At 35.3% G+C, this 24,915-nt stretch overlaps 1 protein-coding gene across 1 annotated transcript; it reads right to left on the bottom strand.

The window, feature by feature from the left end:
* Positions 1-552: 552 nt before the first annotated feature.
* scarb2a (scavenger receptor class B, member 2a) lies at positions 553-18,363 on the bottom strand. The gene is made up of 13 exons (XM_056458527.1): positions 17,977-18,363; positions 14,731-14,891; positions 13,032-13,179; positions 12,720-12,914; positions 11,578-11,669; positions 10,326-10,445; positions 8,863-9,041; positions 6,606-6,724; positions 6,215-6,288; positions 6,083-6,134; positions 5,091-5,243; positions 3,804-3,851; positions 553-3,574 (listed from the first exon to the last, which is right to left on the bottom strand). The coding sequence occupies exons 1-13, from the start codon at positions 18,097-18,099 to the stop codon at positions 3,443-3,445; spliced, it is 1,596 nt and encodes a 531-aa protein (XP_056314502.1). The 5' UTR covers positions 18,100-18,363; the 3' UTR covers positions 553-3,442.
* Positions 18,364-24,915: the final 6,552 nt, after the last annotated feature.

Below are 24,915 nucleotides of genomic sequence, written 5' to 3'. Positions count from 1 at the left end.
TTAAGCATTCTAATTTTCAGTGTCCCGTGATTCTTAAAAATTTATTGTAATGATTTACTAAAGTACAGTTTACTATTTAAAATTATACATTACTGATTTACTTAAATTTCAGACAAATGAATGGAGACTTGAGCTTGAGACTTCTTTTAAAAACATTCACTAATACTATAAAACATATTCTGAAAATTTCATAATTTGACACGCATGGTTCAGAATAAAAGAAATATTTGAAACTAATGTGAAATTTAAAATAAAGCTTAAAATACAGCTTTTATATATTTAAGAAATTTCTTGGTCTAAAAATTCTGAAATCTGTATTTACACAATGACAAAGAGGAAAGCAGAACTGTGATAAGAATTTCAACTTTATTTTTTGCAAATAACACTAAAAATGTTTACAAAAGCATTGTAGAAAGTTTGTGCAGTGTAAATTATCAAAACTAAAAAAATTATATATATATATATATATATATATATATATATATATATATATATATATATATATATATATATATATATATATATATATATATATATATATATATATTTGAAATGATTTTGCACCTAATATGACATAGGGATTGTCATTCTCAGCAGCAGCAAAAAAAAAAAGAAAAAAAAATGCAATGCATCTCAAGAGGACATTGTGAAATATTCAGTGTTTTAAGACCACCCTCAAAGATGTAATGCAAAATTGTTTGTAATTGCAGCCCTAAAATGCAGGCTTGACAGAGGAAGAAGAAAAAAAAAAACTGTACACAGCTTAAACATGTTGCTAATAAAGCAAGTGAAATAAACAAGGATGGCATGGCACTAAAAGTTCATTCCTGAAGGAGGGCATCATTCATCTAAGAAAAAAAAGATTAGATTGCAAATGGAAATTTCCCTTGTACCCAACATGGCACTATGGCAATCTATAAATAAGGAACTCAAAGACACTCAGCCTTCCCTTTGTTTTTCCAGTTGGACAAACAGTGTTGATCGTTTGAGCTGTATAACAGGAGATCACTGCACATCATAGGCTCACACCCCACAAATACAACATCGGCCTTTTGCCATCAAAGTGTTTACAAAGCATATACACCGTTCCATCTTGAATTTAAAACAATATTCACTTGGTACTAGGTAAGGATTTTTTTTTTTAAATAAAGAGAAATGTCCTTGATGACCCCATTTTGTAATATTCCAATGTAATACTAAAAAACTAAACAAAAAAAAAAAACAGAAAATGAATAAGACAAAAGAAAAAAATGTTATAAATTCAGAAATGCACAAATATATACATAAATATTTGTCTGTCTGATTACAAAACCTTTTTACTTCATTATAAAATTTGCTTTTTACATATTGTATTGCTGTGTAAATACATAATACTGAGAGTTTCTTTGCACACTGTGGCAACATTTTATTTTCTCTGCGTTATTAAACATTATGAACTCACATAATACACTATGGAAAATATTTTCAGATTTTTTTTTTTACTTAAATGCCCTTGTAAGCAATGAGGTTCTAATGCTTGTGTAAATGGTAAAATCAATGGCACTACAGCTGTGAGGAAAGCAAACAAACCAGTTATCTACCAACCCAGTGTAATCTTTGGTCAAGCGCACAGGGGCAAAAGTCACTATAAAGGAATCTGGACAGAGAACTGTACAGAAATGGCTCAGGTTAACAAATCGTTCATACTGAAGTCACGTTACATTTAACCACCTTACAACTCAATGGTCCAGTTTGTCTTTGTCAGTCTCAGTGCTGAAAAGACCATTTTTATGTAAATGTATATACTAATTGGGCTGAAAAATGTGTTACTCGCTGAGAGTCAATGTAATGGACCGTTAAACTCCACAAAATCTTGAACTACTTTCCCTCAGTTTTTAGTTTAGCTGCATAAGACACTGCAAATGCAGTGTTTCCAGTTTAAATCTAAATCTTTAGGATAAGCAAAACCATGGCACAGGCAAATACGCAACAATGTGCACTGCAAGCCACCAAAACCGTGGTCACAGTAGGTAACAGATGATTTACATTAAGTAACAAAAGGTCAATCATTCCAGAATTTTCCACCAAAACTGGAATAATTTAGACATCCATACATACACAAACATTATGTCAACTTCAGACAGATTCATCTATTTGGACAACATGTGATGACTTATCCTTAGTGATATTTTGTGAAGTATGCAGTTAATACATCCTGTTCAAGTTGACTTAAAACATGGCCTCAATTCATTTAAGGCGACGAACATCAAGGACAAAAAGCAACAGACACAAGTAGTGATTCAAGTGCTAGGTCTTTCACCCACAGAGGGTTAATATAAATTGAACTTGCACAGAAAAGAATTGTGCAAACTTTACTGCTCAAAACTCGCTGACCTTTAACCCCCTCTGCTACGATTAGACCATGGGTCTAATCCAATATTTGTGCTCTCACTATGACAGAACAGAGGTGTTTCGTTGGCATTTCATCTAGTTCCACCTGCCAATGCCATGCAGCAGAACCGCGTTGTGTTCTTAAGTATTTGTAAGGCAGAAATATTCAAGTCTCACTTGTGAGTATTGTTTGTTCATTATAAAATACTAAGCGATTTATGCAATACAATATCTTTCTGACCTTTTGTAACAGCTGAAATGTTTGACATCCCAATGAATGTAATTTAGACACTGAAATAGAGAGGACTGTTGAAGTCACTAGGTTTTTTCCACTTGCTGTCACACTGCGTCGTTCAAACAGTGAGCCAACAGAGCAGTTCACCACAATGTGACAAAAGTATGCAAGCACTGACATGCTTGCTGAAATACTCACATATATAATTACAAACACACTCATATATACAATCTCTCTCTCACACACTCACACACACAAAATTCCTGGATAAGACCCAGTTTTTTGTTAGCATATTAGACCTTTTAGCTCCCTAATGCTCTTAAGAGGTGGGAAATCAACAGTTTGCATTTGTCTGCTCATTATCAAAGGGTTTGACATATGAAGAGATGTGTTGAGATCTGCCTGTGCTGACCTGTATACAGTAGTGTGAGAACAGATTTGAAACACTTTAAGAGCACAGGCGGTCCCAGTATTTTCACCCATCCAGAACACTCATGCTCAGACGGTTTATGACTCTGTGAACATGCAATGCATATTTGTGTTTTCAAAAAGGCAAGAGTGTGTTTCAGGCCTCTGAGGAATAGGCAACGGAAGCCTCTGGAAACCCAGAGTTGGTTCTACAAAACTGAATTGGGTGCTTTGATATGGCAGTTTGAGAAGGCCATGCTCAAGGGAACAAACAAACACAAAACAAAAAAAGTCTTTAGTAAAATAAGTGACCCTCAGCCAAAGGTGGTGACTGGCCCCCAAAGAAGACTGCTGCGATGAAAAGTAAAACACATTAAAAATGGTCAGAATAGACAATGTCCTCAGGTGAGAGTTCATCGGTCATCTTCATCAACACTTTTGTGCCTCCACTGGCGACATGGCAATATAAGATCCATTCCTCAAAGGCTGATTGTTGCGGTTCTCTGGCGAATCCTCTGCTTGGTTGCTCACTTGGGTATAAGCGGTTTCATCTTTTGTCGTCTATGCAGAACATATAAAAGCAGTGTTAAAACCATACAGTATGTAGCTACAAATATTATGAAACGCTGTACATCATGATGGCCATGCAGGAGAAGCAATGAAAATGATTTACATTCTTTTAAAAAAAATAACAACAAACAAAAACATTTCACTAAAGAGCAATATATGAATAAAATGACAGCAAAATGTGTTGTGTGTGTGTGTGTGTAAGGGAAAAATTAAGACTTACAGCAAAAGAATGAAAAGCTTCAGTAAAATCAATACGTTTTACTTCATTCTGAAGTGGAACAAAAAAAGGGGAGGAAAATGTTACTAGAAATCAAAACATAACAGCAATATGCATCATTAGCAGACCGATGAAATAAATGCTATGAATTAACTCTTGAATATTAGTACATAAATGAACAAAAACACATTCCTTACTAAAGCAATAGGCTGACCAAAACAATTCAACTGATAATTACAATATTTTGCTAAGAAAATAGTATTGTTAAATACAAGAACCTAAGTCATAAAATAATGTGTGCACTAAAACACATGCATACCCTCATGCAGGTTGGTCTCAAAGCTAGGATCGCCATTAGGGCAAGCGACAAGTATAATAGAACGCACAAATTAAGATGAATTTTGAAAGTTCCCCAATCCTCCATAAACAGCAATAGTCTAGATATGCTCAAAAACAGCCCATGTCTTTCAATCAGAATATTATGAAGCTACAACAAGATTTTTGTGCACACATAAAACAAAAAAAGAAGGATTTTCTTCTCAGTGTCAATATAAGGCACGTGTTCACTAGCACTGTGAACTGATCTATACCCTGCATGTCTAAGCACAACTTGTTTGAAACAAACTTGTTTGAAACAAACAAACTGCTTGAAACAAAGCCTTGGCACGTCTGAGGTATATTTCAGTAACACAGCAGAGCATGACATGCACAAAAAGCATCATTTAATATAGAAAAGTTATTATTTCTGTTTTATGTACATTCAAAAGTATTCTGGTACCTTGATAATATGATTGTTTGTTTGTTTTGATGATGCTTTTTGGTATTTTTCTGTATTTTACACGAGTCAAGACCATTGCTGAATATTCAGATCCTAATTTGTGTTCAAAATATGAACGATGGTATCAGGGGATTGGAATGACATGAGGGTAATTCACCATTTTAATTTTAGGGTGAACTATTTTTTTTTAGCCAAGGGTGAGTATGGTTGATGGAATTGTAAAACTTCTAGTCTTTTCCATTCTGCCATTTCTGAATAATAATAACTCACACCATTAATATTGTTTTTATGTACAAAACAACAATTGTTGAGCTACAAGTAAAATAAGCTCTTTCTATATATATATATATATATATATATATATATATATATATATATATATATATATATATATATATATATATATATATATATATATATATATATATATATATATATATATATATATATATATATATATATATATACATATACATACATACACACACACACGTATACATGTATGATTTTACCTTTCTCTGGCGGTTTCTGCAGACGAGGAATATAAGGACTACAAGTAAAATGACCCCCAATGCCAAAATGATGACTGGGAAGTTGGATACCACTGTTACAATTAACAGGAGCATCCTCATCTGAGCTGCAGACTCATCGTCAATAGTTGCCGTCTGAAAAAAATTAAAAGGTATAAAAAGAATTGAGTTGTGAAACAAACTATCTGAAACAATGCAACAAAAATCAACTAGGCCCACCTAGGCTTTATGAAATAATAAGATAGTATTGAATGAGCGCTGATCCTTCCAATTGTATGCTTTCACTCTACAGAGACTGGTAAACCTTTCAATCTGAGTGATTAACCAATTCAAACATGCCCACACTGTAATACTATCCTTACACATTATCCCAAGCAATTATAATACCCACCATACCAAAGATCTAGTTTCTATAGTTTGTACCTGCCAACCTTTTTGTAAAAGATGTGACACTGAAAAATGCAGTATCATCATGACATTATTGAATCCCAGAGGCCCAATAACTTCAGAAATGGAGCATGTATTGTTGTGCTTGGGCTCTTTTGAATTGAGAACATATTGTCTAAATTAATGCATGTTACCTACTACGATTTACTAATTTGCTTGGGAACCTACAAACCAAAATGCAGAAAATAAATAAATAAATCTAATAAAACATATACTGTTCACATGGGCTTGATATTGTCTGTCTTTAACAGATCACATTTTCAAATAAAGTTTTCGCATTTTTCTTTACACTGTGAGCATTTTTTTTTCAAGCCCTTATTTTTGACCTTTTACGGTTTCTGTCAACATAAAAAATATATAATCTCATTTTATTGGTTTCATCTCTAGTGCATCCCTGTTTTCATCTCTAGTGTAATGCACCAAGGTTCACTCTATTTGATCAATATTTACTTGCTTCAAAAGATTCTGACCGTGATACAGCAGTAAACAGAAACCCTGCTAACCTGAAGAAATCAAGGAAAACTCACCTCATTGACATACATAATGGGGAAAATTGTCTCATTGAGAAATTTTGTGTTGCTGAAAAGGAAAAAGGTTCAATTAGACTTCGGTTTAATTTCAAAACATTTTTAATAACTTCAGTGAGGTGTTTTACTCACGGGAAGCCACGGACTCTCTTCAGTATGATGTTGAGTTGAGCTCTCTTACAGGCTCGAATGGGAACCCCTGTGGTCTGCAGAAAAAAAAAAAAAAAAGACAATTTACTATTAAATGTCAATATGCGTACATTAAACACAGACTTTGGTTATATCCACCCAGAATAAGTCCATCACACCAACTTGATAAGTAAATTCTCCAAATACAACATGCTACACTAATATTTAATGGGATTGTATGGAAAGTTTAGTAAGTGTGATTTCACACTCACCGTGGTTGAGTGTGAATTACCTTATTCTTACACGACCACGTGTTACTTTCAGATTAAAAGCACAAACACGGAGCACTGCTGTAAATTTAAAACTGAAATCTCAAAATGTAAGCAATGCTTACTGGGTTGATGTCGAGGTATGTTTCGTGTTCCTCCTCATTTGGGCTCATCCCTTCAATGGCATTGATGTACCTCTCATCAGCTTGGTAGAAATGAGGGAATGACACAACAATGGGTGCACCTGTATAGGGAAGGGGAAATAGAAAAATACATTAGTTCCTTCATTTAGATAAGTCAACAATCACATCAGCACCTATCTAGGAAACTTCTTAATCATCATCTTTATTGGATGATCATAAAGTCAATGGCTGATCATAAAGATAATAAAGTCATTAAAGTAATTTCAATATTTTCTTTCTGCTGATCAAACCAGGCTAGCAGGTCAGATTAAAACTGCAAGTGTGCAATTTGTGGATTTCATCTCTCTTGTTTCTTGACATGTTCTATCATCTAAAATAATCACCCAGAGGCTTTTACAGGGACTTGTTGTGCTAACTAACAGCAAATAAAACTTACTCTTTTGGTAGCTCATACTTAATAACAAGACAAAGAACCTGAATACCTACCAAAACTGCATCTAGTATATAATATTATCATTAGCTAAGAAGAATATGTACCATATTGACAATTTACATCCTGGAATCTTAATAACACACTAAATCAGGGGTGTCAAACTCATTAACACTGAGGGCCCCTTCAGCATTATGGAGACACAGTTACAACTGTAGGACTGCATAAAAGTCACAACTCCTGAACAGTGTTAAATAATGGTCCTTTTATTTAATTACATAACACATTAAAGTAACAAATAAATACAGTGTATTTAGCACAATCGCCGCACAACAAGAAAGTCGCTGGTTCGAGCCTCAGCTGGGTTAGTTGGCATTTCTGTGTGGAGTTTGCATGTTCTCCCCGTGTTTGCATCGGTTTCCTCCGAATGCTCCAGCTTCCCACACAGTCCAAAGACATGCGCTATAGCTGAATTGGGTAAGCTAAATTGGCTGTAGTGTATGTGTGTGAATGAGTGTATATGGATGTTTCCCAGTGATGGGTTGCTGCTGGAAGGACATCCGCTATAAATTGGCGGTTCATTCCGCTGTGGCGACCCCAGATTAATAAAGGGATTAATCCGAAAAGAAAATGAATAAATAAACAGTTTTATCTATAAAAATAAAAGTTAAATCATCCAACATTGTTAAGTATAGAAAGATACTTTACATTTAAATGAGTTATTGCAAGTAAAAAAAAAGAAAAACTACAAAATAACAACTAAATTATAAATAGTCTTAATAAATGTTTCTCTTGATTTTTTCTGTTCATTAAAATTGTATTGAATGTTTTCCCTCAAGACAACTTTAACATGAATTTATAAGGTTAAAAAACCCACATTACGCTTTCAAAGTAAATAAAGACATATTTCATCAGAATCATTACCTTTCTCAAAAACTGTGTCACATTTGAGAGATGCAGAACTATTGAAATTCTAATAATTTTCAGCTGGATCACACTACATGCAATGCATGCAATATGGGAGATGTAGGAGATGCTTTTCTCCTGGCATGATTTTTCAGCTCTGTAACTTGAACATGCACAAAAGATGCAATTTAAGCAAATTCTGTGCATTCGTGGCAAACATCTTGCGGATTCCAAGTCATTTGTGCCTCCCAGTTTGCATTGATTAGAAGCAAAATACTCACATGAATACTAGAATTTACTTTTTGTGTGAATGATATGCTCTCGCAGGCCTCGAGTTTGACACTCTAAAACAACCCTTAATGAACTGCCAAGAATTCCTCAAGAAAGGATGACTATTCAAACCATGTGCAAATTTCACCAGCTGGTTCATACATCATGTCATAAATGCAAGAGTTTACAATAGTTAAGTAATAATATTAGCCTACTAGTTTATGGCGGAAGCAATAGAGGCTAATCTCTCAGAGGACACGTACAGCAAATAAAGTGCTTCGGTCATAAAAATCACACTAAAAGTTATTCATTAAGCACTGAACCCTGATTTCCCTTTCATAGTCCAAGAGTGAGCAAACAAAAGTAGAGCCATTTAATTTGAACTTAGGTGAAGAGGCCAGAGAGCAGTAATGGGAAACCCAAAAAAATCTATACTATTTACACACCCTTGGTTTGACTGAATATCAGTCTGAACCAGCTTTAAGGGGCACCAAAATTTAACACACTTGGATTGCTGATTCTTTTAAAAGCTTCACTCTTTTCCCCATGTAATTCAGGGAAATGACTTCTTCCCACATCTTTCCCACTGTAAAAACTGTTGCCTAGGTACGGTGTGACCCAGAACTGACTTACCTTGACGACAGACGCTGACTTTGAGGACTCCTTTTCCTAGACAGTCTCCAGCAGGCACACAGAAGCCAGCATTTGCCGGGTTCTCATCTGGAGGAGCCAGTACATCAGAAGGAGGAGCGAAGCGGAAGGCCGGGATGCCCTTAACTTCCATGTCCCTCACGTAACCCAAATGAATAGATCTAAATCCAAGAAAGATCGTAAAGAACCATATGCATGTCACGAAGTACTTTGTTGGTGTTAAAACTAGGGTTGGGAATCGGAAAACCGATTCCAATTCTGGAACTGAATACTTGTTATAAAACTACAATTTTGATTCCTGTATGTGCTCACATTTTTATTTTTTCATTTGACAATCTGCTAGGAACTTCCACACTGGCAAGCACCTTGATTTACTTATAGATTAAACATTAGTTTAGAGATGGACCGCAATGTGCTTAAAAGGCTACATGTGGTGAAAAGCGATGGCAAAGCTAAGTGAAATCATTGCAATAAACTTTTATGTTGCAAGCAGGGTGTCGCACCCAACATGACAAACGTTTAGTTTGAGCATGTTGCAAAGCAGCTCAGCGCTAGTTTTTGTTTATGCCTTGAGGTGAAACTAAACAGCTCATTGCCTCCACCTCCTCATTCATAAACAGCAGGACACGCTTCTATAGTATTGGGAGAGATGGATTTACACTCCGTCATTCAAAACCTTAGCTTTAGTATTGCAGCTAAAAAAAATGTATGAAGTAGAATGTTCCTTTTTACGGTCCCGATATATTTGATCTTTTTCTTTTGCAAAGTTCCGCTGCCATTTTCCAGTTTTTTTTTAAATCTGCTTCATTCTTTTCAAACCGAAAGCCATGCAGAACCCGTAAACTGGTGTTTTTCCACAAATTTAACCTTGAAAACGTGACATGATGGTTTTGCATGCGTGTTGATTTATTTTTTTTTTGCACGCGCGCGCGATCAATACCTAATCCTTTGTGTAATCTTTTTAATCAAACATATGTAATTTAATTACTTTTGATGTGCTAAAATATTTGTTAAACAAATTTTACCAAAGTTAAAAGCATATAGGCCTACATATTAAAACTGTAAAACATAATAAAGTAGGTCTTATAGATCGAAAATAAAGGAAATCAATTATCTATAGTTTCATTATTTATTGAATAAAAGTAGGCTAGCTTATTCATAGTAATAAATGTTAATAATAAATGTATTTTTCATTGTTTGTTCATGTTAGTAAATGCATTAAATAGCATTAACTAATACAACCTTGTTGTAAAGTGTTATTTGTGATCAGATCAATGAAAACGAACCAGAAGTCTCTTGTGAACAGGGCCAAAATGACTTTTTATATTATTTAACTTTTTACAATAGAATCCAAACTAGGAATCAATAAGAATTAAAATCGATAAGCGGAATCAAAATCGATAAAATTCTTACAATACCAACCCTAGTTGAAATGCTTTGCTTACCGGCAAAGATCAGCAGCAAAGATGTAGAGGAGCTCTTTTCTGGACAGGAAGGTATGGAAGACACTGCCATCAGTACCATTGATCATGTTGCTCTGGTTAGATGACCACCAATTCATCTGACTGCAAACGAAAAAAAAAAAAAAAAAAAAAAAAAAAAAGTTACAAAACGTGATTACAGCATTACCTTTAAAGATCCAAAAACCTTAATCGTTATGCTTTTTTCCTCCATAAATTTAATGCAGTTAAAGAGAAGCCTTGCTAATTTGGTAGTTGCATAAAATTAAATTGAAGCTATAATTGCAAATAAAGTGTCTATTACACAATGTAAAAAAAAAAAATTCATAATTTTTTTTTTAAATATGTAATATGAATATGATTCAAATTAAACAAGCATATCCTGCCCTGTACATGTTAAATGTACAAAACAATAAGGTATCATACTACTTTTGACTATACTTTAAATGATTAATAACTTAACTAACAAGCTAACAAACACAATTAATTAGCATTTTGGGGCAGCACTAGAGTTTTTTAATATGCAATTAAATGACTACATTTCTCATCTTTGACCCACATGATAATACTTATTTTCAAAATGATACAAAATTAATTACTGGGATATAAATAGCAGGGTTTCTGCAGGTTATATAAGGGTAAATATAAGACTTTTTAAGACCAATTAAATAGTTTAAGGGGGAAAATCCTAGGGAAAACAATACAGCAATATGTTGAGAACTGCCTATAATGTCACATGCAGATTTACAACACCATTTTAAAGTAAAAAATAAAATGAATAAATAATGAATTCACTTTATAATAAAACATGAGTAAACAATTCCTCATGAAAATAAATACCATGGTCCTGTGAATTTAAGACTTGCTGCTCTGACTTAGACTTTAAAACCTTTAGATTTAGACTTTTAGACCTGTGAAAACCCTGAGATAGATTTTTATCAGGATGTTAAAGGTAGATTTACTACCATCTAATGAACAGTTAATATTTTCTACAGCATTATAAAGTTGAAAAGTACATGCAAAAGTGATTTAAAATGTTATTTACTGGATATGGGTCATCGGTGTAGTGCTGGAAAGCATTTCTTAGACTTTACACTTTGATTTTGACTTATCCAACATGCAGTGATAGTGTGCTGTGTGTTTAACCCCATTTTTCAAGGTAGAGAAGCCGATGCCAAGTATAGTAAGTGTGCAAGAACTCTCACTATGACAGTAAGAAAATGCAGGAACACTGTACCTGATGCCGTTCCACGTGTCAATCTTGCCATAGTTCATGTAATTCTTCTCTCCAGTGTGGAAGACAAATTCACCTTCATGGGTTCCGTTTTTCTATAGTTAGAAATGAATTGTAAATAAATAAATACTACAACACTTGGAATAAAGACATCTGAGTGACATAAGAATAACGATGACTAGAAGGTAGGTTGACTGGCTGACACGTGCAGAGTGAACGATTAAATGTTTTAGTTATGCAGTTTAATCTTGCTGATTTAGGCTACAGACCAGATATTTATGATCGCACAAACAGAAGATATTTAATATTGGTCATAAACATAACACATATTAAATCTGCAAGTAGCGATGCAAGGAACCTCACAATCAGGCTCACCGCCGCCAGTTTGCCTTAGGATGACATATATCAGAAACCTGACACAGAAACCGGACTAATTCACTGATTTGTGCCAAACTTCCTTCTGTCAGCAGATGACTGTAACTATGCATTGGCATGTTAATGTCTTTAAGAGGGGAATCTTATTGATCATGTGAATTTTCAGGCAGATCTGACATTGTGTGGCTGAGTTATAAGTACTTCCTCTTTCTTTGCGAAACACAGCCCTCCACGAAAACTCTAAAAATTTAACATCACAAAATCTTCACAATTCTCTTATCAACTCTTATCAAACGTGGGGACTTTGAGGCAGATCAGAATGCACGCTTGAGTTATTACAACTTCCTTCGAAACATCAAACATCATGGCGAAACATCAAATAATGATCAGGAGGTGCTGTCAAGTCATTTTGCCACACCAAAACCTATGCCACTTTCGAAACTTATAACAAACGTAAATTTCACCACTTCTGGTGTGTGTGCAAAGTTTTGTGCGTTTTCGAGCACATTTAGACCCTCAAAAATGTGATTCATTCTATTGAAGATGATGATAAAACTGAGCAATTCCAATGGCCAGTATGTCAGGCCTGGTGCACAGGGCAAGATCTACAGTCTGTGGTGAACAGGGTCCTCATAATGTCATATAATTATTCTGCTCTGGTCATATGTGTGGATTACTGCTTCCGCATCCATCTAGCTACCTTGAATTGGTTGCACAAATATATGACCCATTTAGACTGACTGGTACATGATGAAACTGCAGATTCTTACATTGTACATGAGGCCAAAATGCTCATCCACTTCTGGTCTCATGGCGTGGAGTTTGGTCAGCAGTGGATCTTTGAAACCCCACAGGATCTCATGAACTGTACGATTCATAAACAAGCCCATGCCCATGGACCCCATATACATAGATACAGCTGTCCTTACAAAGAAGGAGTAGGAGTTTAACTCATTCATCACTGCCTAGAGAGAGAGAGAGAGACAATTAATGCATAATATTTTTAGCAACAGACATAATAAATCTAAAACGCAAAAATATTTTTTGTGAATGCAGAAGCAGGCAAACAAAATCCTTCTTACAATCATTGGAATATTAACGGTTGTCACACGGTCAACTTCAGGATCTCCGGCTGACATGTTGCGAAGAAACACAAAGCTCTTGGGATTTGTGGCAAAAATTTTTGTCCCATTCTCAAGATAAGTCACATTTTCCCTTGGTCGATATTCCCTAAAATAGAGAGAGAACATTAATTCAGAGTAAACATTTTTTAAAAATACAGTAGTATATTGAAATATTAAAATTTTATCAGAATTTATTTTCACAGGCCTTATCAACTTAAGAGACTTTAACTTTCTGGAGTGTGGAGCTGAGAAATATTATTTTGAACATTTTAAGATGAACAGCCAAATAAATTGGACCCTGTAAATCTGGGATTAGTGAAAACAACAAAACTGGCTCAAAATTATTTATCCAAAATGATATACGAGGTCCTGAATATCTCAAAGAATCAATAACATTTTTGGGCAAAAACAATTGCCTACAGTCAAGGCAACCCCACAAACATCAGAACACCGTTCTTCGTCGCCGGTAAAATAACCAGACTTTCAGAAAACCTAATATTTCTCTGCCAGACTTAAGTTAATAACAAAACTAAACTGTGACTAGTTTTACATATGAAAACACTGCCTGAACTTGCCAGGAATTAGATGGAGAAAATGAAACCGAGGAAAAATCAGATTCTCAAGGTATAATTTTTAAAATAATGACTTATATTAAAACTGCAGCAGATATATGAGAGGTTTGTGATACAACAATTACGTGGGGCATCAATTAAATCCTTATTTTCCATGGAGCCAAACAAATCATCCAACCGCACAGCTGTTTTTCAGCCAAATCTTTTTTGGAATGAATTTTGTTTGATGTTATATGTATCTTATTTTAATGTATTTTTTTGCTGGTCAGTTGTCTATAAAAACAAACAAGAACGAATAACATTTGAAGTGAAGTAACTGGATCATAGCAAGGTCTGTTACGCTTCCGCAACCAAAAGCTGGTTTGTTAAAAAAAAAAGTTCTTTACAAAGTATTTGCAGCACTGAATGTGTTCCCAGATTACCTTGAAAAAATGAACTTGGTCAGATTGATGGGAGAAATTCATGCATTTCCGCAAGCAGAGGAAACTCAAATATTTTGACAAATATTGCAGCTGTTGGACAACAATGTACTTTTCAGGCTTTTTAGGCGATGATGTAGTTGTTTATACTGCAATTATGCAGATTATTTATAATATATTTTAAAACATTTAGAATTTCTGAGATGCAGTGCGTCGGCGGCCATTAGCCTGTCATTGGAGACAGTCCTCGCTGCAGCCCGCAGCTTGATGACATACTGGATCAGGTTCACTATGTAGTAGACGATCGCCTACAACTCCCCCTACCCTAAACCCAACCGTCACAGTAGTATGGGCGTTACCTTAGTGGGTGGAACAATGTCCTCTACGTATTGGAGCTGGTCCAGTACGTCATCGTGATTACAGACTGCAGCGAAGACATCTTGTGTCATTGAGCACAGCAAAGAAATAGATGCTTGCATTCCGCCACAAGATGTTTGTTTGTTTTGGCCATAGTATTGGTTTAGAATTAGCATCATATTTAACTTTGGTATCATATGAAAGTAAAAATGTTGGATTTGTTACAATACAACAGACAGCACTGGTCAGAAAACAAACATTTCATTCAGGCCAGAATGATGAAAATAAAGATCTCCTTTTGTCAGTCACCTGTAGGTATATGGCCCCATCTGAGTAACTCTAGCCTTTTCCTTCCCCGCCAAGAACTCATCGGGATTGGTAACATTGAAGAAGAAATACTGCATGTAAACAGGAGGTGGTGGATTTATCCATCCATCCAATACTCTGCTGTTCTCAGCCAGCGTGATCTCCTGTTAACCAAACACAGACAGAGGTATAAAAAAAAAAAAAAACAGAAAACCTACCAGAAAGTGATGAGTCTATTTAATGAGGATAAACTCGCCATGTAAGCTGAATTTAATTGAAAATTAAGGAAGAAAGAACACAAATGCTGAGTGCCTTCCAGTTGGATGCTGACTAAGTTTCAGGTGAAAGGTCAATGACTATGACAGAAATACAGCAGACATTAAGTCAACTGAGAGCTGGAATGATGTGGGGTTAAAAAAAAAAAGAGGAAAGACCTCAGCAGACAGTCAAGCTGATTCAATTAAAGAAGAGGAAGAAAAACATCAACATCAGCGCATTCATGGCATGGGAGCAACACAAACAAACATTTCTTTGGTATTTGAACTTTCCATCAAAAAGTAAGTTCAGCTTTTCCACTTCCCACATCTTGTCGTGACTGGACTTTAGAGAACTACTAAGAGAGAAGAATAAAACTGATGACTCGTTTTTACAATTGTGTAAAGTAGCTCAAAAAGGTAACTTGTGACAAACCAAGAAAAGTTTTTTTTTACTCCAGAATGTTGCCTTGAAATGCAGATAACACTATCAGGAAATAAAAGCCATGACTTCAGCAGTGTTTCAGAGCTCTAACTTCAAAACAACACTGAGCCCTTTCGCTCATAAGAGCCGTGCCTTCAGAGAGTAATGATTCGCTAGAATAACTGACTAGACGGATAAAGACGAGCCTTAAAGAGATATTTCATCCAAAAAGTTTTTGTTTACTCACTATTTACTCACCCTCAAGTGGTTCAAAACTTTGAGTTTCTTTCTTCTGTTCTTCTATTTTGACCAAATGCTAAACTTGTACCCACTGACTTCCATAGTAGAAGGAAAACCAAATACCATCAGTCAACGGTTAAAGGTTTCTTGCTTTATTTAAAATATATTTTCTGTTCAACAGAAGAAAATCAAACAGCTTTAGAATAAGTATGAGTAAATGATGACAGTATTTTCGGTTGAGTGAACTATCACCTTTAAAGGTGAAATTGTCTTTTTTTCTAAACAAATTATTTCAACATATCAATCTTTCAATCCAAAAGGTATCAAACCCAAAACAGCATTTATTCACACTATTGGGGTCTAGTAAATAACACAAAGATGTGTTCAGGTCAGATCATCTAATTAAGAGGTCAATTGATTTTTGTAATGTAAGCCATAAATGACATTTTTGTCATAAGGAGTAGCCCTGTGCTTTACCACAACATCGGTATAGAAAAACAAATCTAAAGCCATTCAACTTGTTCAACCATGTGTATTGAAATCAGGCTAAGGCTATTCTTTTAAGTAAGATCATGTTGCATCACGCCCATTGACTCTTTTTCTAATCTTTCAGGGATTCTCTCATAAGCTTTGTGAAGACATTTTCTGTAATCCACACTGAAAACAGTGAACACTGAACATGCTGAAAACTAAATTGTTTTTCAGAGATTCATTTAGAACATTACTAAGTGTTTTAAAATAAATCACACGAAAGATATCAAGAGGCTGAACAATAATCCTTGAAAACTGCCTTTTGAAGGTTCTAATGGACATCAACCCCTGTCAAAACATTTTTAAAGCCTTGATTGAGCAACAGAAGTCAAGGCAGATCAACACACACATATAAAAAGTAATTAGTCCTTTACACACATTACTATGTGAATATGATGTCAGTGTTGTCCATATGGTATTACCAGGAACTGGAAATTATATTAGATAACTTTTTTTGATACTGCCAGGTACAGTTTAAAAACTAATTTTGTAAACATGAATTCAACAAAACAAAAATTCATAAGATGGCTGCTTACACAGTTTGGTTAAACCTTCAGCAAAAGCAGCAATTAAAGGAAGATTTAACTGCCAGAAGACATACAACGCTTAACAGAATAACTGCCTCTGAGCAAGTCACATACACAAACTCCTTAAAACATGCCACCCCACTCCACGCCCATTGAGGTAAAGTTGGTTTTATATTCACACATTCAAACTTTCTCCTTAATAATATTAATAATTAAATTTTCAGAAAAGTATTCTTTGCAAATTTCAAATAATGAAGTCATATTAGCAGCCAATGACTGTCAAAGTACAGCACTGATCACAGTGAAATAAACAGTGCTAATGTTGTTTTGAAGTCATACGTGATTTTAGGCCGAATATTGAAAATACCATGGTAAACAATAGAGAGCATGTCACAAGTTGTCACTAAATGAATGCGCGAATATAAAACCACCTTTACCTCAATTCCACGCCCTTAAGTTACTCAAAACACACATATAACCTGAGGGTTCAAAAATGTTTTGTCTACACTTAGCCTGACTCCACACTAACATATGTTTCAGTCAGTCATGAGAGTTTGAACATGAAGCTTTAAATGCACTGCAAAGTAACTTCGCTCAAAAACACCCACTCGTGATTTCCAGGATAAGAGTATCACATTGGTTAAAAATACTAAGGGTGGAGGTCAGAATTCCAAGTATTTTTTTCCCCAAGGAGAACGGACCACGCCGAGACCCTCCCCCACGAACACACATAGCACACCTCCCCCTGTCATATTTATACGCTCTCTCACACACACATAGAAAAATTATATATTCCGCAATATGATGGGCTTAGTGGTCATACAAAACAACCAGCCATCTTTAGTCTGGGTTACTAACAAACCCGCGTTTTGATCATGTTAACGTAATGACCATATTTTTTCCACCCCCTGCACGTCAAGAAAGGGCCATCAAACTGCTAACGTAAAACACCGGCTTGCCCGGTACATAACAAAATTGTATAGTCGGCGTCTCGGTTGGAATGAGCAACTTGTCTTTCCTGGTAAAAACAATTTCAAGGACCGTCTTATGATTGAAATATGACAAGATTAATTTATCTTGGGATATAATTTCGCAATGTTAGCAGTGTCAGCGTAACGTTAATGCTTAAACACAGAACACCTCGTTTAGACAACACTAGCGTAATGTTAACTGAACCACCTTAAAAGTCGATTTGAAAAGCAAACCAAAAGCGTTGTATATGATTTAACAGGTTTAACGTTAACGTTGACACTTCTTTCCAGAAAAGACTTACCTTTTTTATCCGTTCTTGGATCATTGTTTGGAAGACTTGAGCCAGCAGAAGGGCGATTCCCAAAATGAGCAAATGAGCGCACACAATCCCTGTGGCGTAAATGGTACAAGACCGTCTAGTCATTTTTGATCGTTTTAAACTGGCCTGTCGGTAGAAAAAGAAAAAAATACTAATCTTTCCGTCTCTGATTCAGAACTTCTACCACTGAATTTCCTGGTATGTTTCCGTTTTCCTGATAGTCTCACAGCTAGAGTCGTTTTCCTCTTTCTATCATTAGGACGTCGGCAATGATGTGCGATTAACGGGAGTGTTTCTCGGATGCTCAGATAAGAGACTATCAGCTCTAACGCAAAGGAGCAGAGGTCTTTTCCTCCCTCACTAGATTTAAATGAGCCAGTCATGCATGAGAAACCACTTTTTGGAGCGAGGGGCGTGTTAAACCGCCCTCTTAGCTGAGGTCACAATTTAAAGGGGTTTTCAAGACGAATGTTTGTGCAAGCCAGAAGTAAATAAGTTAGCACATTTTTACCGGTCTCCTTCAAATGTTTTGGTTAATCCGTGTTTTTACAAAGAGCAGATTTTTTTTCATATTTCATTATTTTTAAACTGCTAAGACTTTGTGTTGTGTTTATGTTAAACTTGATTTCTGTATATTCATTTAATTGAGGCGGTTCGTGAAGTTTCTCGTTTGAATATAAGTACAGTTATATGCAAACCTGTCATACAAACAACAACAAAAACTGCGCTGACAAACGTAAGGGAACAGTCGTGACTGCTCAGCATGGCGTTTTATGTTTTTACAGACATTAGCTTTGAAACCGTTAGGTTTTCGCGTTCCGCTATATCCTGTCGTGTCTCCTTAAATCATTAGTGAATGAACATGAATAATGGGCGGCTCACAAGGAAAGCAATGATTGTCGCATCGCTTTTGTCCGAGGAGCTCGCGATTCTATTGGGTGACGTCTTCCCGGACCACCGTTGTAAGACCACCCCCGTACGACCGTGATTGGTCCACGGCTCAGAAGCGAGATGCCGAATTTGATCGACTGATTTCGGGGCGGAGTTTATTTAAAGGGAGATTCCTGTTCTGAAGCACATTCTCATGCTGGTCTCATTCAGCACGCAAATTTGACGAAGATGGGTTTTTTTCCTTCCCCCTCATCACTGTTACATACAATTCTATGTGGGACTGAAAACATATAGTTTCTGATATAGCCTGTTTAAAGGGACGGTCCACCCTCAAAAAATGAGTTACTAGCCTTAAGTGATTCCATTGATAGAGTTGTCTTTTTTGTTGAACTTAAAAAAGTAGCTTGAAAACTTATTTTGAAACCTGTAAGTTACATTGACATTGCATACAGATGCCCAACATTTTTTTAAATAATTGATTTAAATAATTTTATGCCAAAGTGAAGAAAGAAACACAAGACAGATTTGTTAACCCACAAGTCAACCCACTTGGTGTGTAATGGTGGGTAAATGATGACCATATTTTTAGTTTTGAATGAATTACTTTAACAACAGCTAAATAAATACAATGTTTGAGAGTCTTTATGAGTTTCCTTGTTTCTGTTGGACACAAAATTAGACATGGGCTTGGAAGTTGAAATAATACTGGTAACATTTAGCTATTGACATAGGGATAGAAAGACTAATGTTACCACATTCAGTTTGCTTAGGATGCTAAAAACTATTTAGGGTCTACAAATTCTTTGTGAGAAGTGCACTCACTCACAATAAGCAAAAACTGATGAGTACACATCTCAGAAGAAAAATAGAATTGTCCCGAGAACACCATGTTTTACAACTTGGGCCTGTGAAACTGTACAATAAAATTATAAAGCTTTATGACCTCACCTTAAATGTACTGCCACTAGAACTGTTGTGAACTCACTTGTATAAGTACCAAGTTAAATGTAACTGTATGTTAAATTCAATGAAATGGCAGTTATGCAAAACCTTTTTTGAATACTCAAAGTGGGTTAATGTGACATTTATCAAAGCTCTCTTGGGGTTAAGGATGCTCAGGCCAGAAAGCATCTGTGTAAATAAGAGAAGTGAAAACAAACCTTCACAAGCACCAGGAGGCAAAGAAGATATTGCTCTAACAGGAACATATTAAATGAATGGGCCACAAAAACCAGCTCTTATATCAATGTATATTCATTCAGTTTTTTTATGTCATCTGTGCTCATTCAAATCCATGAATTGTATTTAGTTTATTAAACTGTTCAGGTACTTATCTGTCACCCATATAGGCAAACTATTACATAAAAAAATATGATATGGTCACTAGAAAGAACCGTTGTAAACAAAAGAAAACCATTCTGTCTAAATGCCCTTGTGAGTGTCAATGATGACGCAAACCACATTTAGTTGCATCCTGCTGAGTGCAGGAAAAGGAAGAGTTTGAAAGAGTTATGTAAACATTTCCTGACTGAACATCTTAAACAGTATTTATTTGTTTTTTTAGGTTGCCTCACTCTACATTTTTAAAAAATGGCTGAACATGAAAGTGGAAGAGAAAGAATAACAAATACAGTATATAATAACTGCCTCACAAGAGCAGAATGTAAGTTTCCTGTTTCATTTGAAAGAATTTGAAGTCTTTTGTTAGTCAGTAGGTTTTATTTTTGGCACACTGACAATACAAAACTTTTACCAGTTATATAAATGTCATCATCAATCTGAGCAGTAGCAAGCACAACCAGCCGTTTAATAGATAAAGCAATGATAAACAATGTAAAGTGAAAAAGTGTAAAATAAGTTACACAGCTATATGTTGTGCAATTTGATCATTTTTACAAACCTTTGCAAGAGGTTTACAACTGGATGTTTCTGACCTGAAGTGGGCAAATGCAAACTATCCATAATACATCTATTCATGGAAAACAAAGGGCTTTTATGTTCAGATGAGCTTGAATATGTTAGCTATGGATTATGGCAATACTTTCTTACATACGCCTTTTGATGAAGACACAGATCTTGTGATTGTTGGTGTGTTGATATGAGCACTGGTACAACAGTGAAGGGGTGACACAGTGGCTCAGTGGTTAGTACTGTGGCCTCACAGCAAGAAGGTCGCTGGTTCAAGTCCCGGCTGGACCAGTTGGCATTTCTGTGTGGAGTTTGCATGTTCTCCCTTGTTTATAAGTTCTAAGTTTCAATTTACAAAATGAGATTTTGTGTACATGGAAAGTCTTACATCACACTCTTTACACATAAACTTCTAACAATAAACAGTCAATGCACATCACCATCTTTGTTCAATCATGTGAAAAACATAGAGCGGTGCCAAGAAACAATTTGTCAGAAACAAAAATCAAGATTCTTGTATGACTTAAAAAACACCAATATCGGTCCAGGAGGGCTGGTGTCCCTGCAGGGTTTAGCTCCAACTTGCCTCAACACAGCTGCCTGGGTGTTTCAAATATACCTAGTATGACCTTGATTAGCTTGTTCAGGTGTGTTTGATTAGGGTTGGAGCTAAAATCTGCAGGACACCGGCCCTCCAGGAACAAGTTTGGTGACCCCTGACGTAAAGAAAAGAAAAGTAATTTTGTTTTTTGTGCCAACAGTGTGTGGCGTTTTAAAAAGAAAAGAAAAGAATATGTAGAGTTGCAATATTTCATGCTGCCAACGGGAAAATAAAAAGAAGTGGTTACAATTTATTAATTTTAATTTTTTTAATATTGGTATTATTATAGTGCAGTATTACATTATGGTCACGCAAAGGCTACATTTTACAGTCATGTTAAATATTTGTTTTACAATTAGGCAGAAAAAATTCGTTATAGATCAGTGTTTACATGCACATGTTTTGTCTGTGTCAGTGTGTTCAGAAAAAGCCAGAAAACAATGAAGTAATTATATTAAATTATACTGAAACAGAATTAAATAATTCTTGATAACAAACATCACTATATCACTTGTAATATGAATACAATATCCTTAAATGTACAGCTGCTAGTGGATGTCCATTTTTTCATAAAGCTTTATATTCTGTTATGTGTACATGAACATTTCATGTACTGCAGCGTTCACACATGGACAGTTACTTTGCTGAAAAAAAGTGTACCTGTTACATGTTAATTTGCATCACATTTTTAAAACAATTGATGAAAAGATTGAATTTGTACTGTATTGGTCCTACACTCTCAGAAAAAAATGGTACAATGTTGTACCAAAGAAGGTACAAACCCTTGTCACTGGGCAGTACCTTTTTATGGAACAGAGTTGTACCTAAGACCAAGAAACAAGTTTGTCTTATTGCAGTTTATACCTTTAAGGACATGATTTGTACCATGGGAAACCAAAATGTACAAAAAGTATAGTAACAAGATATGCACAATGTTTGACTTTTGCCAGCTCATGTGCGTAATGGAAAGCAAATGCCAAAAGGTGCGGATATCAATGATGAAAATGTTTTTATCAGAAAATTCTTACCAAATGTTAATAAAAATGCCTTAAATGTTTAGTTTACAATACCTATAGTTTAGTTTGACCAATTATTTTGTATTATAGAACTTAATAGTTAATGTTTATGAGTTTCTATAAACATATGCTTTTAAAATGATGATTCATGTTTTAATATGGAAATTATTCATAAATTCACTTTGCCTTGTATTTATCTTCATAGATATTTTAATAAAGAAGGAGTTGTCCAACACGTGCATGTGCACCTTTTTATGAGAACAATTGTGTATCTTCATTTCAATTGTACTATAAAAGGTACAAAACAGGATCATAAGAGGTCATTTCTGTACCATATAAGGTATGTATAAGATATAACTTTTACAATGGTACAAAACTGTTCCCAAAGGAACATTTTTTGTATGACCGTGTATCTTTTTTTCTTAGAGTGTATTTTGTAGTTAATGTTTATTTTAATGCTGAAAATTATGTCAAGGATCATAGCTAAATCCAAACTTAACAATTGTTAAGATTAGTTGATGAACAGGTTACAAAATTTCAGATTCAACTTTAAAGAAATGAGTCAAAGAACATCCGTGTGCAATTTATTCTTAATTTCATTTCAACTTGTTAACTCTATTATTAATTATTAGGGCTCATATGATGATTTAAAGTTGTTCAGTTTAGTCAATATTGAAGTTAAATAATTTCCTGCCTAAATAATGTGCAGTCAGACAATTCCCCTTGTCTCCAGAATGTGCGTTCGAATAGTTTAGAGTTCACTTAGAGCACCACACATTCTCCCTTCAAGTTTTTTATAGATTCCAACCTTTGCATGGAAAGTGGTGTAGACACGTTTCCACCCGTTTTGTACATATGTCACATTTATAAATGAGATCCACCTTATGCCTACATCTGACTGCTTTTCAAATTTTGCAATAGTATCTGGATGCAGCCTTTATGATGCAAGCTGAGATTGCATCTCACAGAGATGCAATGTCAGACACAATGCACTAAATGGAGCTAGTGACATCACTGTGACGGGTAGGGTTAGGGGTGGGGTTAGGTGATCCCATTCAAAAGCATTGCATGCTTGATTCTGGAGTCTGCAGCAAGACCCCTCTCAAATTTTGGGCAAATTGAACTGGACTTGCATCATTATACTGTATATGAATGGTGGAAAACTGATTGTAAACAAAACAGCGGCCACCTGGCAGCTGAAAAGTCCTATATAAAAGTAAACAAGAAAATAGTGGTTCAGCCAGTTCCTCACTCAAATCATTTGGTTTGTAAGCGATAAGCAAGCCTGCTATTATGCAAATACGTCATTTAAACAGCTATAAAAATACTTTTAGTCTAACTGGTGTATAGTTTATCTTTCCCATTGTTCTCAGTTCTTTCAGCAAGCACACTACATAAAACATTATTTGGCAGGCAGGATTTCACAATGAGTGTGGAAATGCAGCTCTGTACAGGATGGTACAATGTGTTTGTTTGAGCTCCTAACAGGCTCTTGGCATCGTCTGGGATGGGCTGGTGTGGCCTAAGGTTAAGGAATGACTGTGGGAGTAGTGAGAAGAGCCAGACCTTTTCAGGATTTGTGATTGATGTAAACTCAAGCCATTAAGTACAATGGGAGGAAAAGAAAGCTGAATTTATATTTGTGAGATTCTGTTCTGTAGCTCTCTGAGGCCACACACACACACACCCTTTAAGAACACTGTGTAATTGTGGATTATTTAAACATGCCACAAAAGGGAGGATTGAGATGCAAAGAGAATTCTAGAGGGAAACAATTTCAGTAAGTGTTGGAGTGAATTGCTTCCTACATTCATATAAATGACAAGGTGAGTTTATAGTAACATACGGTAAGGTATAGCGAATCTTATAGTGAAGCTACAGAACTACAGAATGCCATTGTTGAAACTTAAGAAGTAATGGAATTTTGTTGAAGACTGACTCAAAATCCACACTTAGTTTTAAACAAGCAAATGAAAAAACAAGGTCCCAAATCTCCCCCACTACTTAGGACACACACACGCACACGCACACACACACACACACACAAACACACACACAAACACACACACACACACACACACAATCTTTGCAAAAACAAACAAACAAACAAACAAACAAACAATAAATAAATAAATAAATAAATAAAACTATTTATAGAAACCTTCCTAAAAGTGAACAAACACCAGAATTAATTTTTTTCATTATTTATTATGGCTTATATGATTATTTAAAGTAGTTAAATTCAGTCAGTATTGAATCTAAATATGTTTACTTAGAGTTTCCTTACAGCATTGCATATTCTACTATCACGTTTGTTTTTTAATAAATCACAACTTTTACTTAAGAAGTGGCATATGCACATTTTGTGGATACATCACATTTATAAATGAGGCCCCAGATCTGGTTCAGTTATGTTCTGGATCTGGACCAGATCTTGATTTGATTCTGGATCTGGTCCAGTACTGTGCCATATCTGGGCCTGTTTATTTCAAATGTTGTTCTGGA

Source organism: Danio aesculapii, chromosome 5 (assembly GCF_903798145.1).
Source record: "Danio aesculapii chromosome 5, fDanAes4.1, whole genome shotgun sequence".
NCBI lineage: Eukaryota > Metazoa > Chordata > Actinopteri > Cypriniformes > Danionidae > Danio > Danio aesculapii.
The sequence above is the reverse complement of the archived record's forward strand: the minus strand, read 5'-3'. Positions and strand labels throughout refer to the sequence as shown.